Raw genomic sequence first — 17,084 nt, forward strand, 5'->3', positions numbered from 1 at the left:
GTTTGCAACATTCCGTTTATTTTCAAGCTTTCTCTGCCCTTAATCTTGTTCTGAACACCTCCAAAATGAGGGTCATGTGGTTTGGTAAGAAGAATGCCCACCAGTGTGATTAATATCTGTGAGGGTTTAGAGCTTGAGGTAGTCACTTCATACAAGTACTTGGGAGTTTGGCTAAACGGTACACTGACCTTCTCTCAGCACATATCAAAGCTGCAGGCTGAGGTTAAATCTAGACTTGGTTTCCTCTATCGTAATCGCTCCTCTTTCACCATAGCTGCCAATCTAACCCTGAATCATATGACCATTCTACCCATGCTAGATTACGGAGACATAATTTATAGATCGGCAGGTAAGGGTGCTCTTAAGCAGCTGGATGTTCTTTACCAGTCGGCCAACGGATTTGCCACTCTCCTTATAGGACACATCACTGCACTCTATACTCCTCTGTAAACTGGTTGTCTCTGTATACCTGTCGCAAGACCCACTGGTTGATGCTTATTTGAAAAAACCCTCTTAGGCCTCACTCCCCCCTATCTGAGATACCTACTGCAGCCTTCATCCTCCACATACAACACCCATTCTGCCAGTCACATTCTTTGTTTGGTCCCCCAAAGCACACACATCCCTGAGTTGCTCTTCTTTTCAGTTCTCTGCAGCTAACGACTGGAACGAGCTGCAAAAAACACTCAAACGGGACCGTTTTTATCTCCATCTCGTCATTCAAAGAATCAATCATGGACACTCTTACTGCTTGGCGTGATGTATTGTTGTCTCTACCTTCTTTCCCTTTGTGCTGTTGTCTGTGCTCAATAATGTTTGTGCCATGTTTTGTGCTTCTACCATGTTGTGCTGCTGCCATGTTGTGTTGCTACCATGTTGTTGTCATCTTGTGTTTTCATGTGTTGCTGCCATGCTATGTTGTTGTATTAGGTCTCTCTTCATGTAGTGTTGTGGTGTCTCTCTTGTCGTGATGTGTGTTTTGTCCTATATTGATATTTAATTTTTAATCCCAGCACCCGCAAAAGGAGGCCTTTTGCCTTCTGGTAAATAAGAATTTGTTCTTAACTGACTTGCCTAGTTAAATAAATGAAAATGAAAAATAAAATGTAAAGTTGTTGAGCCTATTCTTATCAACCATTGTTAGTCAACCATATCCTTCAATGCCACAACATTGTTCACATTCAGACCACACAGATGTTTCACATGAAATAGATTGTATATATATTTATAGTGTCTTATCTTTTGACATATACTTATATAGTACCACAGTTATACATAATATAATAATATAATTTCTTTACTGGTTAGCTTGATGTTTGTCAGAATTATTTCACAGGCGGCTCTTGAATTAAAAAGGCAGAAACTTAGACAGGCTATGGGGGCTTTCTCTCAGTCCGTAGCCTTATTGGCTGGAGAGTTCCCCCAGGTAAACCGAGTAAAACATGACACAGCCAGCTTAAGAGCTCCACTTTCAGTCTAGAACTTGTTTGTGTTTGTGGTTTTATATGTATGTTCCTTCTAGAGCCAACAGTCAGATGAAAGGGGCCATCAGTCCATGGCCCTAGGTAAGGTAATATCACAACCTGTATGAGCTTATAAAGAGTTGAAGGACCCAGTTGTTTCATATGATTGACTGCGTTGAACTGAAACATGTCTGCGCTTCAGTTGGTGTTGTGCTATGCATCCATCCATTTATGTCTGCACATTGTAGTTTTCACCATAGCTGCCCATATAGTCAAAGGTCTTATAGCTGGGTCACTCTGTACTATCAGTACCTGTCAGGTTCATTTTGTGTGACCAATCAAAGTGATTATGCAGAATAACCCAATATAAGGGAGAAGTACTAGCATGTCCCCTGTCATATCTATGCTATTCATGTTCATGTTAATGTTCACTTTCACTGTCACATTAGTATCCATGGTGACTGTCATGGTATGGTTCCAAAGAACTCCTCACAGTTTCCCGTTGCCAGTCACGTCCACCGACATACAGCGACACTGTTTGACACGCTGTACCTTGCGATGGCGAAAGGTAGGTTGCAGGCCCGGACAGTCCAGCTGAACAGTGAGCTGGGTAAAGCGGTGTGGCCTGCAGAAGGAACAGGACTGGAAGGGCTCCTGGACCTTGTTGTGGTTTTTCCGGCTGGACCCTGGGCCTCGATTTGAGCTGGGGCCCATGAGGTGGGGGATGTAGAAGGAGTTACACTGGCCGTAGCAGAAGCGGTTGACCACCGTACGACTTCGGCAGCCCTCCTCGCTCACCGTCTGGCGGAGGGGTTGCGTCTTGCACCAGTCACGTCGGAGGTACCGGCGCTCGGTGACCACCAGGGCCTCCCGACTTGACGAAAGGACTTCGGGTTTCCGCGGCAACAGGCGCTGACGATCTGACAGGTTGCCTTTGGTCTTGAAAGGTGAGGGGATGGAGCCTTGGGGACGGGGCTTCCTTGTTTCTGTGGCTACGCAGAGTACCCCAGCCAGTAGGACTGGAAGAGTGATTCTCCAAAACATTCTGGGAAAGAGAAGACAGAAAGATTAGTAACAATGCTACTAAACCAAGATTGAGCCTTGTACCTTCACAGTATAAGCAGTGAATCTACCGTGAGCAGCATCTATTGGTTTAAGAATGTAGCGAGGTTAGGTCTACTAGGTATCTATCAATCCTTAATCTATTCCAGTGTAATAGCACTCCGTCAGTGTGTGAATGTTTTGGTGTTTAGCCTATGTATGTGTGTGAACGTGCCCTTTTCAGTCTAGCCTTTCAGGCATCATTGAGGAGATCAATCTATCATCTGCAACTCCATTTGTCAATGTCTCTTTGTCATTACTTATATGTGCTTCTCAGCTACAAAACTTTATCCAGAAATAAACACTGAATAAAATAATCAGGCGTAATTAATGAAATAATTAGGCGATGCTTACTCTAGTTATAAACTATGCACCAGATATGTAAACATGCATTAGCAGGCCAATCGTAATGCTATTAGGGGAGTGAAACATTACACTGTGGGTCCAGATCCCCACTCTGTGACCAAGCCCTATAGAGCACAATGAACTGAGAGTGACCTAGCAAGTCTCTGTCTCTCTCCACACTGCCGATTGACAGATGTGAGACTGAGATGAAACCCCCCCCCCCGTAAACACACACACACAGACATACATATACACACACACACAAAAACATACATACACAACCAACCACACACACAATTCACAATGTCATCTGAAACGTTCTCTAGAATTTGACTTTGTGTTGAGAAAAGTATGCTTTAAGTTGAATATCCTTGTTGGGACTCTGAGGATTACTGGTATGTATGTATCTGTACATAACTGTCAGTGTTAATGCCAGTACAATTTGTCAATCACTCAAGAATCTTTGCAACAGATGTTGTTCTTGAATTGCATAGATAGTATAAAGTAACAATTCTGAATGTGGACCAAAATGCCCCAAGGTAATTGACTGTTCCTATTCCCTATAAGACTTTTACATCCCTTCTCCATTTCCTGGACTTGTACACATTTTGACGGGGGACAATGACTTTATCATAATCCACTTTGCGTTTCTGTCTCTGTTTAGTTTCTGCTCTTGACCCTGGGTCATGGCGCTCTACCCTGTTAAGCTCTCTCAGTCTCAATGAAACTGTTCTAATGTTCACAGTAATCTATTGAGCAGCTGGGTCTACTGGGTCTTTGACCAGAGAGTAATTAAGTATGGAACAGTATACCCAGGAACCATGAGGCTGGTGGAGGGCTAGGAACTTTGAGGCTGGTGGAGGTCTAGGTACACTATACACAGGAACCATGAGGCTGGTGGAGGGCTAGGTACAGTATACCCAGGAACCATGAGGCTGGTGGAGGGCTAGGTACAGTATACCCAGGAACCATGAGGCTGGTGGAGGGCTAGGTACAGTATACCCAGGAACCATGAGGCTGGTGGAGGGCTAGGTACAGTTTACCCAGGAACCATGAGGCTGGTGGAGGGCTAGGTACAGTATACCCAGGAACCATGAGGCTGGTGGAGGGCTAGGTACACTATACACAGGAACCATGAGGCCGGTTGGAGGGCTAGGTACAGTATCAGGAAATGCATATCTTGAAATTCATAACATCATATCTTGAAATTATATCTTGAAATTCTCACTCATCATCACAAATTGTAAAAAGCTAGTGGCAGTGCCTCCTGAATAAATGATTGACATTGGGAAAAGAGGGTGTGCTATCATCCGAGCAATGATGTTGATGATTGATGTAAATCTGCTAGTTAGCTAGCTCAATTTATTTTACTAATTGTGATATTCCTCTGTTTTTCTACCTCTCTCAGCTGTGTGTATCAGCCAATCAGACTGAATATTGATGATGATGTAGGCTAAATCAAGTGGTAATAAAATGTTATGCTGCTGTCCCACATGAAAATGTAATACTACAGTTTACGGTAGAATACTAGAGTGCTTACTATAGAAACATATACTGTAGAATACTATACAACACACTGTAGTATCCATTGATAATGTGTAGTACTTACTATAAAATGTTGTAGTACACTGTAGAATACTATTGTAAATAAAAAGCACTGCCGTAAGTACTACACTAATGTCCGCAAAAATACTACAGTCTGTCAAAACACTACACTACACTTCTAACTATAGTAAATACTACAATATTACATTTGCATATACCTTGCCCATTCCCCTCTGGGTCTACTGGGTCTTTGACCAGAGAGTTATTAAGTATGGAACAGTATACCCAGGAACCATGAGGCTGGTGGAGGGCTAGGAACTTTGAGGCTGGTGGAGGTCTAGGTACACTATACACAGGAACCATGAGGCTGGTGGAGGGCTAGGTACAGTATACCCAGGAACCATGAGGCTGGTGGAGGTCTAGGTACAGTATACCCAGGAACCATGAGGTTGGTGGAGGGCTAGGTACAGTATACCCAGGAACCATGAGGTTGGTGGAGGGCTAGGTACAGTATACCCAGGAACCATGAGGTTGGTGGAGGGCTAGGTACAGTATACCCAGGAACCATGAGGTTGGTGGAGGGCTAGGTACAGTATACCCAGGAACCATGAGGCTGGTGGAGGTCTAGGTACAGTATACCCAGGAACCATGAGGTTGGTGGAGGGCTAGGTACAGTATACCCAGGAACCATGAGGTTGGTGGAGGGCTATGTACAGTATACCCAGGAACCATGAGGTTGGTGGAGGGCTAGGTACAGTATACCCAGGAACCATGAGGTTGGTGGAGGGCTAGGTACAGTATACCCAGGAACCATGAGGCTGGTGGAGGTCTAGGTACACTATACACAGGAACCATGAGGTTGGTGGAGGGCTAGGTACAGTATACCCAGGAACCATGAGGCTGGTGGAGGTCTAGGTACACTATACACAGGAACCATGAGGTTGGTGGAGGGCTAGGTACAGTATACCCAGGAACCAGGATGGTAGTGGCAGGTTTAGAGAAGACTGAATGAAAGGTGTATTGTGGATAATGGTGGTCATGAGAAGGACAAGGGAAGTCAAACCTCACCTCTTCAGTGTCATCCAGAGAAGAATGCTTTTTTAAACGTAATTTATGCGTTGATGTCAGTAAGATATTTATGTTACACACGACTGAGTCTGGCTAAACTCTAGCATGAAGACAAACGTCCTACATGCACATACACACTCGACCACACAGTGTCAAACCTAATCATGATTTTTCCTTTGGTCCCCACTGCATCTCATTGTCTTAACCCCATCCATAATTCTGTAATTTATTCACCAGTTAAACAAATGCAATTTGCCCTAAAAATGTTCATATTGTATGAACTCAGTCCTGGAAGGTGTTGTCTCTCTATTTCCCCTTCATTAGATAAGACTATCCCAGGTCTGGTGACTTACAAGGCCCTGGGGGTTGGAGGGATATCCTGACTGTGTACACAGCAGATGACATATGTTATACAGTCACGGCTTCAGTCCCTTCCCACTTCCAAACTTTGTCTATGTATGATACAGCCGACCCTGCCAGCTATCGTCATCATTCTCCCAGCTAGACAAATTGTGGTTTGGAAGTTGGGGTGGAAGTAGGGGGGTTAATGATAGTGTACAGAGAGACTGTTGGAAAACAAAACAAACTCTTTAGCCCTGACTTTAGTACTTGAGGCCTCCCTCATCTACCCCCTGACTCTCTTTCTCTCTCTCTCTCGCTTACTAATCATCATGGAGACTGAGCCGGAGGGAGACTATTGCTTTTGTTTTTATCAGTGAGACAGAGCTAAACTGGACCACGCTATTATTGCACAATTACAAATACTAGGGTCTATATGCTTGAATAAACAGTCTCAGTCCTCGGGTCTACAAATACTGGACTCCAAAAACAAAACTGGGATAGCCATCTCCCAGAGTAAGAATTGCCAATAGCAACTTGAGCTTTACTGACTCCAGTGGGCAGCAACACTTGGATGGACATTCCGTCTGCACCAAAGTACATAGTTCCTTTATTGGAGCAGATCAACCATGTCAGGTCAAGGGTCCTTCAATAATCCAATCCGCTAAGTATTCTGTCAATAAGTTCAAAGCAGTACCTTACACATGGGCCCTGAAATAAAGTGCTACCAATGACAAGAACTGGCCCAAAAAGACAGGCCAAAACAAAGCCTGAGCCAGACTATAATTATAGCTAGGTGCGCCAGGAAGTTTCATAGACAGATAACTCACGTCAATTATTGTATTCAATTCAACAGGCCAAAGCTCACACACAGAAAACAAAACTCTGTGTTTTTACATGAAAGCAATTACATTAGGTGCAAGCATGTCATTATCTTAATTTGTGGCTTGTATTTCCCAAAACTGGCCTCTTCCGGCTCATTAAAAGTGAAAACGTCCATTTTGAAGAACTTTGGGTGAATGTGTCGAATGCCAACATGCCATGAGGGGACCCTGAGCTGTTTGGACAGCCATTTGTCACCACAATCCATCTTCATAATTTCTACCAGCTGAGAGATGCTATGCTGGTCTATTACAGTTAGGAGAGGCAGTTTGGACTCCATTGCCCTCAGCATTGGTGGAGATGTTTACCCTGCTCTGTACAGTACACACAGAATGAGAGCAACATATTGTAGCAAACAGCAGGGCAGAGAAGTGAACCTGGGTCACTGGCATGAAAGACAAACCACCAGAGGCATTGCACCAATAGGGTTTAACCCGCATTGTGGGAATTGTAATGTGGCTCATATAGCGAGGATCGCTACAATATCATTGAAAGGGTGTTCCCCACCTAGAGGGAGTTAATCACGGCATAACATAACCAACCCTAAATTGGAGCTGAACACACAACGACAGGCCTGTACAGTCCCTACCAGTGTCTGTTTGGATAACTTAAATCTGTCAAGTGAGCACAGGAGGTTGGTGGCACCTTAATTGGGGAGGATGGGCTCGTGGTAATGACTGGAGCGGAATAGATGGAATGGTATCAAATACATCTCAAACATGTTTTGATGCCATTCCATTTGCTCCGTTCCAGACATTATTATGAGCCATCCTCCCCTAAGCAGCCTCCACTGCAAGTGAGAAAAACAGTGTTAAAAAATATACAGATTACAAGTCTAGAGAAGGTGGTATTTGAATAAATTAAACTTGGGAGATTCAGTGAGAATCAATTGCTCTACTCCAACAAGGCAAGGCATTGTTTAAATTTTAAAAACAGAGAGTATGTTTGGAAATGTATATTTAATATGCATTTTAAATCTGGTTGTTTGGATCCTGGATACTGATTGGACAAGCAGCGTTCCCCAACCGTGCTGTATTGGAAGTCACAGTCACACTATGGCTGCTAACAGTTCCATCTGAAAATGATCACTGCTCCTCCATAAGAATATCATGTTCACATTGCCATCCAAATCATTTCTTGTATTTATCACTACTCGCACATTATTTCACCTTGCCTCCAGCCTGGCATTTAGTTTGGTAGAGCGGGGTTAATGGAAGACTTGCTGTCTGCCTGTCCAACCTCGGAAACAATGTTTCTCTTTAGAATTTCTAGCACTGTAGCTACAATACATTGAGTAAACAGTGCCCAGACTAGACGAGACAACTTCTTATGAACCAGGTGAAATCACGCATCAATGTCATTATCATGGACATATCCAAGTAAATGCCAATAGAAAAAAAGCTCAAACAAACAAAATATACAGCTAATGTCAATGTGTACTGTCACTTCAGGTTTCAATGTTTGACGTGACTAAGTTAGGTGAAGTTGGCTTGCTAGCTAAAACATGACAATAACGTTATCCAGCCTGCACAGCGAACATTTTGTTTAGAGCTGATGACCAGTCCTTTTGCATAGCAACTGTGCAAAAATCATTTGTAGCAACATGACCAAAATAACTAACAACCAGATTTTCGTCTGGACTATATCTTCTCGTGGAAGAATGAAAGTATATGTAATTCATTGTTATTTGTATTTGTCGTTAACAGTTTTATAAAAGAAATAAGGCACGAGAGGCAGTGCTGCATCATGAATTAATTAAGCAAAAAGGCACGAAAGGCAGTGCTGTATCATGAATTAATTAAGCAATAAGGCACAAGAGGCAGTGCTGTATCATGAATGAATTAAGCAATAAGGCACAAGGGGCAGTGCTGTATCATGAATGAATTAAGCAATAAGGCAGTGCTGTATCATGAATGAATTAAGCAATAAGGCACAAGGGGCAGTGCTGTATCATGAATGAATTAAGCAATAAGGCACAAGGGTCAGTGCTGTATCATGAATGAATTAAGCAATAAGGCACAAGAGGCAGTGCTGTATCGTGAATTAATTAAGCAATAAGTTACAAGAGGCAGTGCTGCATCTTGAATATCGGGCCGAACATCGCCATTTACCTGTGACTGTGTTCATAATACAGCACTGCCTCTTGTGCCTTATTGCTTAATGAACAAGGAGCTTGTTGGATTTGGATATAATTATATTGGATATAATAAGGGTGTGGGAAGGGTTTATATCAGGACAAAGATGTGTGTCCTGCCTAAAAATCCTCTTTGGAATTGACATTTCAGCCATTTAGCAGACACTCTTATCCAGAACAACTTACAGTAGTGAGTGGATACATTTTCACACTGGTCCCCCATGGGAATCGAACCCTCAACCATAGCATTGCAAGCACCATGCTCTACCAACTGAGCCACATGGAAATCAGAGTCTGTGACGCTAGGTGGAGCAGTAACCAGAGCGGTGAGTCAGATCAAAAGCCATGCTCGCTACTCACACAACATTCACTCATGTCACACACATAATTCATCTCTCACATATTCACACTCTCTCTAATAGACAGATGCACACTGATGGATTTACACTTTGACACAAAGTTACATTCTTACCTTAATGCTACCATACCTCTCACACCTACCCACATCAAATCATTGCTTACTAAAGGTCTTTCATTCATTAGCCAAATCAGCAATCACCCACACACCCATTAACTCACAGACGGCTCTCACCTCCATTAACATTCAGGAAAATGATTCCTATGATTGAATCCCACCCTCTATACTTGTCTCTCTCCAGCCTGAATATCTGACCAGCCACCAAGGACCACTGCATGTCCTGAAGGAGAAAGACAGTGACTGTACCTCTTGCCACAGTGTCCCGGGACAGTGGGGTGATCCTGTCTCTGTTAGGGGTAGCTGTCCACCCTTACCAGTCCTGGAGAGTGAATCCTGGTATTGGTTTCCATGGGAACAGCAGTGGTTGCTGAGGTGGATTGTCAGTTGCGTGTCCCAAGGTCTGTGGTCCTGTTTCTCTCCACTGAGTCTGTATTTTTGAGTTTATTAATAATCCATGTCTATCTCATATCCATCTCAAATATATATTATCTAATAATACATGTCATTATCTCTTAACCTTTCTCTGTAATCTTTCTTTCCATGCCAATGGGTTTCTATGTCTGTGTATCCTAGTTCTGTGTCTGTAGGTTTGTGCGTCTCTGTATGTCTCCTGCTGGGTTTGGACTCTCACTTCTGCTTCCTCCTAGACATAGACGGGGGCTTTCTATTGGCTCTGATCACAACATGAATCAAACCAAGCCTCACCTCTCTCCCTTCCCTACCTCTTTTTCTCAATACTTATCCCCCCTCCTCTTTCCACAAACATACTCACTGCTGACTCTCCAGTCTTGAAATCCCGTCAGTCTTTTGCTCTCTCCCTCCCGGTTCCCTTCTTCCCTCTATTACTCCCTCTCTTAGTCTGATACCCCAAATCCCTCTTGCTCTCCCACCATTTCCCCTTCACGCAATTTCCTCCCTGGCTTACCCTTCGTCTCTAGCTCACTTTCATACTCATCTCTCTCTCTCTCTTTCCATATATCCACCTTTCTTCTCACCTGAACATGAGGTGGGTAAAATGATTAGGGGTGTTCCAGTGCCACTGGAAAGTCTTCAATACAGAGCTCTCTTTGGGTGTGTGAAATCACATAATCCATAAATCAGTCTTACTCCTGCGTCGACTCCATACTCCATACGTCGACAGGACCCTTTGAAATTGCCATTCCCATTCCTTTGGTTTAGGCATACAGAAGTAAGACAATTATGTGTGTGGTTCTGATTTCTGACCACTGGAACTAAGACAAAAAACACTGTCTGTCATTCACCATCAAAGATCTGAAACGTCTACAAAAAAAAAGAGCGTCAGACTCGCCAAACAATAACTATTTCATCATTTCATCATACCAGTAGAGAATGGCACGACACTACAGCAGCAGAATTCAGGCCTCGGTCTTTGTCCATACTTTGACTAATGTCTTTAGTCATGGTTTCTCATTGCTTAAATATACTGAGTGGCCTAAAATATACTGAGTGGCCTAAAGGTTATGGTTGGTGAAACTTTGAATATTGTATTAGAATGAAGCCTTACTTTTTGTACAGTATAGGAAATGTCTACATTTTTTTGACAAATAACACATTTGAACAAAATCAAGCAAAGCATAATTTGTTGTAAACATAAAACGTATTCCCTTAAATTACAGTAAAATAATAGAAAACGAGCTACTGCTCTGTTAAATCTACCACCATCTAGCTGTAACAACTAAAACTGCAGATGACAGTCTGTCCCCTCAGCAGACAGAGCAGAGAGAGATTAATAATGATCTATTACAATGACCCCAGATCAGTGTGTACATCTACTCTTTGCTGGCCAGTACAAAATGTATTGATTCATTACCAGGACAGTGAAAACAGATAAAGGGACAACTTTAATACATTTTTAAGTGTCTTTAAATATGGTATAAAAATAAATGCAGGAGAGAGTAACAAAGAATTACGTTTTACATAAGACAGAAAACACCTTTTCTTACAGCTCAAATGTGACTTTACAAGTGTAATGAAAACTGTGCTAATTATTGTAGTGCAATAAAAATCAATGCAAAATGAACATAACAATTTACATTTATGCATACCGCACAACACTTCCCTTAGCGTGACCAAAGTATCTGTGATTACAGATCGAGTACTGTATAGTGATGATATTTTGAATAGAATTTACTGTTAAGCTCACGTTTCCTTCATTTTTAAAAAATTTCTGACATTATTAGCTCAGCTGGAGAGGGACATACATGTCCATCAGATATGGTGTAAGTAACTGGACACTGACTTTCTGGAAAGGCATTATCCAGCCCCAATATTTGTAAAAGTCTCCAAATGCCTCTCCTTTCCAATAGTAGACATAGATCAGGTAAAAGGAATAACAAGTCTTCTCCTTGGACATGCAACATCTGATGTACTGTCCCGCTCATCGTCTGAGTGGAAAGCAAACGGCGATGACGTAGAAATGATATGGTCCTCCTCTATATCCGAGAGTGGCTATGTTTTAGCATGATGGCACAAGACTGGTCAGCCTCTTTTATGTAAGGGGTTTCCCCTGTCAGAAGAAGAAGAGGATAGGGATTGAGAAGATACAGTAGAAAATGTAATCATATATCCATCCTGACACCATTCTGTAATCTTAGCGTGTGGAAAAGTCATACTGTATGTCAGCAGAGGGTGTAAGAGTTCTACCAGTTTGGAATATGGAAGTGTGTGTGAGGGAATGTCTGGGTTATACTGACATCCTATGGGCATCAAGTGTACAACTTGATTTGGCATCATACTGTGTTATGTGATGTCAGACATGCTGTAGGTTCCTGAATCAATGAATCCTGAGTCAATTAATACAGTTTACATCAAGAGCTATCAAGAGATTTATTAATGCACTAATGTGAGGGAAAACACAGGATGACAGTAAGTGAGGTGAGCAACCACATGCAATTTACTGTAACACTCGGCACAGAGCTTTGGCATTATTACCTGGAAGCAAAATCCTTCAAAACAAGTTCTTACTTTTCTGTGGGGACAAGGAGAGAACACAGAATGAGGGAGGACATTTTGGCAGGTTGGTTTCAGAGGCCAAAATTTGAGACATGCAGGAGAGGTCACATGCCTCTGTCCTGAAACAGCTCAGCTGACTCATCTAACTCTCAGAAGAGATAACTCATCAAATGCAGCATTTTGTAGCAACCTCCATTAATAAAACGTGACTTCACAAGACTAGACGGGTTGGTTGTTCTCCACAAAACTGAGATTTGTGCAACTATGGGGCAAAACAGACAGGGTTGGTTTAGACTGTTGACAACATGTAAACTATGTTTAATCTCCAAACTTTTTTGCACAAAACAAATTTTTTCTCTGAAATACATCGTTATAGTTGTTGGTTAGTTAGCTTCCGAATTTTTGCCATATTAGCATAGACATGACATCAATCAAAACACCTTAAAACAAGACATGGTATCAATAACAAGATACGAGCTGAAACTAGCTACCTATGATACCCCACATGGCAGCTTCTTGTAATTGTTGCTAGCTATCTGACGGTTCAGAATCATATCAATGCACGCCTTCCGGCCACAGCGATGCACGTGCATAATTTTCGTGACGTTTACAGCCAACCCGTCTACTGTATAAAAACAATATTAATAGGTCATGTCCAAATATACACTGACGTTCAAAAGTTTGGGGTCACTTAGAAATGTCCTTGTTTTTGAAAGAAAAGTCCATTAAAATATCATCAAATTGATCAAAAATTACAGTTGTTAATGTTGTAAATGACTATTGTAGCTGAAAACGGCTGATTTTTAATGGAATATTTAGATAGGCGTACAGAGGCCAATTGTCGGAAACCATCACTCCTGGCATGTTGTGTTAGTTAATCCAAGTTTATCATTTTAAAAGGCTAATTGATCATTAGAAAACCCTTTTGCAAATATGTTAGTACAGCTGAAAACTGTTGTTCTGATTAAAGAAGCAATAAAACTGTCCTTCTTTAGACTAGTTGAGTATCTGGAGCATCAGCATTTGTGGGTTCGATTACAGGCTCAAAATTGTCAGAAACAAAGACCTTTCTTCTGAAGCTTGTCAGTCTATTCTTGTTCTGAGAAATTAAGGCTATTTCATGTGAGAAATTGCCAGGAAACTGAAGATCTCGTACAACGCTGTGTACTACTCCCTTCACAGAACAGCACAAACTAGCGCTAATCAGAATTGGAACACAGGAATGATGGTTGCTGATAATGGGCCTCTGTACGCCTACGTAGATATTCCATAAAAAAATATTCCGTTTCCAGCTAAAATAGTCATTTACAACATTAACAATGTCTACACTGTATTTCTGATCAATTTGATGTTATTTTAATGGGCAAGAAATGTGCTTTTCTTTTAAAAACAAGGACATTTGTAAGTGACCCCAAACTTTTGAATGGTAGTGTACTTGTGCTCTTATTGCATCTAGCTCTTGAAATGTAATGGTGAATGTCTAACTACCATTGTTGCAAAATTATTGTTTTCATTATTAAATGTCTTATCAATCAGTTAATCGTGAAATATATAGGCACTTTTCTCAAATGAAACACAATAATTCTGTTCAAAAGGAACAAATCTCTTTAGGGCCGGATTCAATTAGATCCGCTTTAGCCGACATCTGATGTTTCGATGGTGTTGGAACTGCTTTAGAGCTGTCAAATCCACAAGCAGCTCCCGCCATTATACACTGGAATGTGAGATATAATTTACACCTTGATTAGGCTGATAGAAATCCTCATTATTTAGTTTAATGATTTTCAATTTGAGCATCATTATTATTATTTTTATTTGGGGGGGTTCTTCAATTATTCAACAACAGAACATTACAATACAGCAAGAGTAATAAGTACTACAACAAAAGTTAAGTCAATCCTCCCTACCCCCCAAAATAAAAACTAAATTAAAACAATGACAAATTACAAAATTAAATTAGAATAGTAATAATACTAATAATGACTAAATATGACAAATGACAAGAGAGACTAACATATTCACAAAGCAATACAAACAGTAAATTACAAAGAGACAATAGCTACATCGATCTACAAGCTCACATTCACCAACCCCAATGGAAGAGTTTCCAGATAGTCCAGGAAGTGTTGTCCTATTTTTAGTTGTTGAATTTATTTCTTAAAGCATAGGTAATCTTCTCCATAGGAATATTGTTATTCATTTCAGAGAGCCATCTTGTAATTGGGAGAGGGGAATCTGATTTCCTTCCATGTCAATGCGACATATTTTCTTGCAGTGACAGGGTGATTTCTGTACATTTGATGTTGGAGTTATTCCTCATCTTAGGCAGAACGTTCATCTTAATTCAGCTAATTCTCCCAAATAATGTAAGAGGCAGATCTATCCATCTATTCAAGTCATCCACCACCTTCTGACCCAAGACAGTAGTTAAGCTTGTACAAATTTCTTAAGTAATTATCAACTGTGATTCCTAGATATTTGAACCACTGAAAGGACCTGTTTTCTCACAGATGCTATAGTCAAAGCGAGTCAGTGGAAGTATTTCACTTTTGTCCATGTTGACTTTGTAACCTGACATAGAGCTGTATGTACCCAAAAGCTATTGTAGTTTTGAGAGGGATCCGGTCGGGTCAGGGAGGAACAAAATAATGTTGTCTAAGAACAATGAGACCTTGTGCATTATCTGGCCTACCTGAAAGCCCTTTAGGCCAGGATCCGTTATTATGGCCTCTGCGAGGGATTCTGTGGCTAGCACAAAAAGGAGTGGGGAAAGTGAACAGCCCTGTCTACTACCTCTGAAGAGTGGGAATGTGGCTGACATCATGCCATTAGTGGTGATCTTAGCTTGCGGTTTATGGTATAAAGTCATAACCCAGTTGACAAACGAAAGTTAAATTTACCAAGGACCTTGAATAGGTATGGCCATAATAGGTATGGCCACTTGTTGGGGAATAATCAGAATAGTTGGGTAACATAGATAATATGTTTTATTTTCATTATATGCTTGATGAGTTACTTCCCATCAGAATGCATCTTGTTGTACTATAGTGGTGGCCATTTGCAGATATCTGTTCTCTGTCAAGGTTTCCGTTACTTGTGGCGCAGAGAGGGGAGAGGTCAAGCTTGTCTTCATATGTAAACATATCTTTTAAACCATGTTTAAGGGATGATTGAGGGGGAACCAATTATCGCTTGGCTCCACAATGTCTGTGTGCCAGTCACTGTGTCTCTGTGATCTTGTCAAGTAGGGGTGTATTTGATATATGCCTGTTGATGAGGTTTTGTTTTATGGTCCTGAGAGCGAGATAAGAACATAGTTTAGGAGACAAAGCTGAACGATAATTTATAGCCAATGCTGTCTGGCTATCTGTGTCTTTGCTATAAAGGATCTCAGTTGCAATATGTAAGGAATCTCAGAGAATTCATTTATAGATACTGAATTGATCCGAGAGTCACAGGGTTGTGATGGAGCTCATATAATTAAAGATGGACTTTATGATAACTCTGACTTGTGTGTGGTTTGCTCTCATGATTTGGTAATACAGGAAATTTCCACGACACCTCTCCAGCCTATTGAAGGCCTTTTCAGCGTCTAGAGATACTGTTATACTATGATCACTCCTCACACTGTGAATTACGTTGAATAACCAGCACAAATGATTGGTGGAGGATCAGGTTTGGCAAATATTGTCCTAATCTGTTAGCCAACACCTTAGAAATCGATTTATAGTTGGCATTGAGGAACCTTATCGGCCTATAGGAAGAGCATTGTAGAGGATCTTTATTTTTTTATGTATAACTTTTATAATAGCCGTGGAAAAGGAGTCCGGAAGGCTCTGCGTCTCAGCAGATACATTTAGAACATCCATCAAGAGAGGAATAAGCAAATCCTTAAACTCCCTATAAAATGATTTCTGTTTTTGTAAAGGGCCGATCTAGTTCATTTTGGTTTTCAATTATAGACAGTATATCATTGCTGGTTCCGTTCCATCAGAAGTGTCTAACTTAGAATAGTATTGTTTAAATTAATCATTAAGGCTTTGAAGACCTTACCTTCTTCTTGGCCTGTAACAGCTCCTGATAGGCACTGGAACGGATGAAGCGGCTATAGGAGTCACTCTTCATCAGCTTGAAGATGTGATCCTGTAAACCACAAAGAAATGGTTCAACCACAGGTCACGTAGTAAGAACCCTTGATAAGATTCAACATTCCAGAATACTTTATGTTCTGAAGAATGTACTGAACAGTATAGTAGCTTATCCAGCTGATACATAAGTCAGTAACTTGCCTATGTAAAGTTCACTGACATATTATTATAGCGTTACCTGTGCGTCTTCAAAGGCATAGCGTCCAGGGTCCTTGACATTCTGGGTGGTCTTGTCGTAGCTCTTAGAATCAACATTGATGGCACTGGGAGCTCCAGAGGCCAGGAACTCCTGCCAGATCTCCTGAACCCGGGTCGGGACCTCCCGGATTGGCCTCTTCTTCACCTCCTGGACCGCTAGCCAGAACCTGCAAGACACAACAAAAAAATTATATATAATTTATATAGTACCAGTCAAAAGTTTGGACACTCATTCAAGGGTTTTTCTTTATTTTTACTATTTTCTACATTGTAGAATAATAGTGAAGACATCAACACTATGAAATAACACATGAAATCATGTAGTATGACTTGATGACAGCTGGGCACACTCTTGGCATTCTCTCAACCAGCATCATGAGGTAGTCACCTGGAATGCATTTCAATTAACA

General features: G+C 41.3%; 2 protein-coding genes across 4 annotated transcripts in view; both read right to left on the minus strand.

The window, feature by feature from the left end:
- Nucleotides 1–1,209: 1,209 nt before the first annotated feature.
- LOC110502526 (gremlin-2) lies at nucleotides 1,210–10,412 on the minus strand. The gene is made up of 2 exons (XM_021580601.2): nucleotides 9,602–10,412; nucleotides 1,210–2,508 (listed from the first exon to the last, which is right to left on the minus strand). The coding sequence occupies exon 2, from the start codon at nucleotides 2,505–2,507 to the stop codon at nucleotides 1,953–1,955; it is 555 nt and encodes a 184-aa protein (XP_021436276.2). The 5' UTR covers nucleotide 2,508; nucleotides 9,602–10,412; the 3' UTR covers nucleotides 1,210–1,952.
- Nucleotides 10,413–11,197: 785 nt separating this feature from the next.
- The window catches only part of LOC110502525 (regulator of G-protein signaling 7), a 123,334-nt gene continuing 117,447 nt past the window's right edge, over nucleotides 11,198–17,084 (minus strand). For all 3 annotated transcript variants that reach the window (XM_021580600.2, XM_021580599.2, XM_036960074.1), the window contains 4 exons: nucleotides 16,655–16,841; nucleotides 16,382–16,471; nucleotides 12,308–12,344; nucleotides 11,198–11,882 (listed from right to left, as the gene is read on the minus strand). In XM_021580600.2, coding sequence (XP_021436275.1) covers nucleotides 12,324–12,344; nucleotides 16,382–16,471; nucleotides 16,655–16,841 — 298 coding nt within the window. In that variant the 3' untranslated portion in view covers nucleotides 11,198–11,882; nucleotides 12,308–12,323. The remainder of the gene's footprint in view (nucleotides 11,883–12,307; nucleotides 12,345–16,381; nucleotides 16,472–16,654; nucleotides 16,842–17,084) is intronic.

The sequence above is a fragment of the Oncorhynchus mykiss genome, chromosome 23, assembly GCF_013265735.2.
Source record: "Oncorhynchus mykiss isolate Arlee chromosome 23, USDA_OmykA_1.1, whole genome shotgun sequence".
In the NCBI taxonomy this organism is placed as follows: domain Eukaryota; kingdom Metazoa; phylum Chordata; class Actinopteri; order Salmoniformes; family Salmonidae; genus Oncorhynchus; species Oncorhynchus mykiss.

Excerpts from the sequence above, each read along its gene's own strand:
- LOC110502526 (XM_021580601.2), bottom strand. The coding sequence starts at position 2,507 with ATGTTTTGGAGAATCACTCTTCCAGTCCTACTGGCTGGGGTACTCTGC.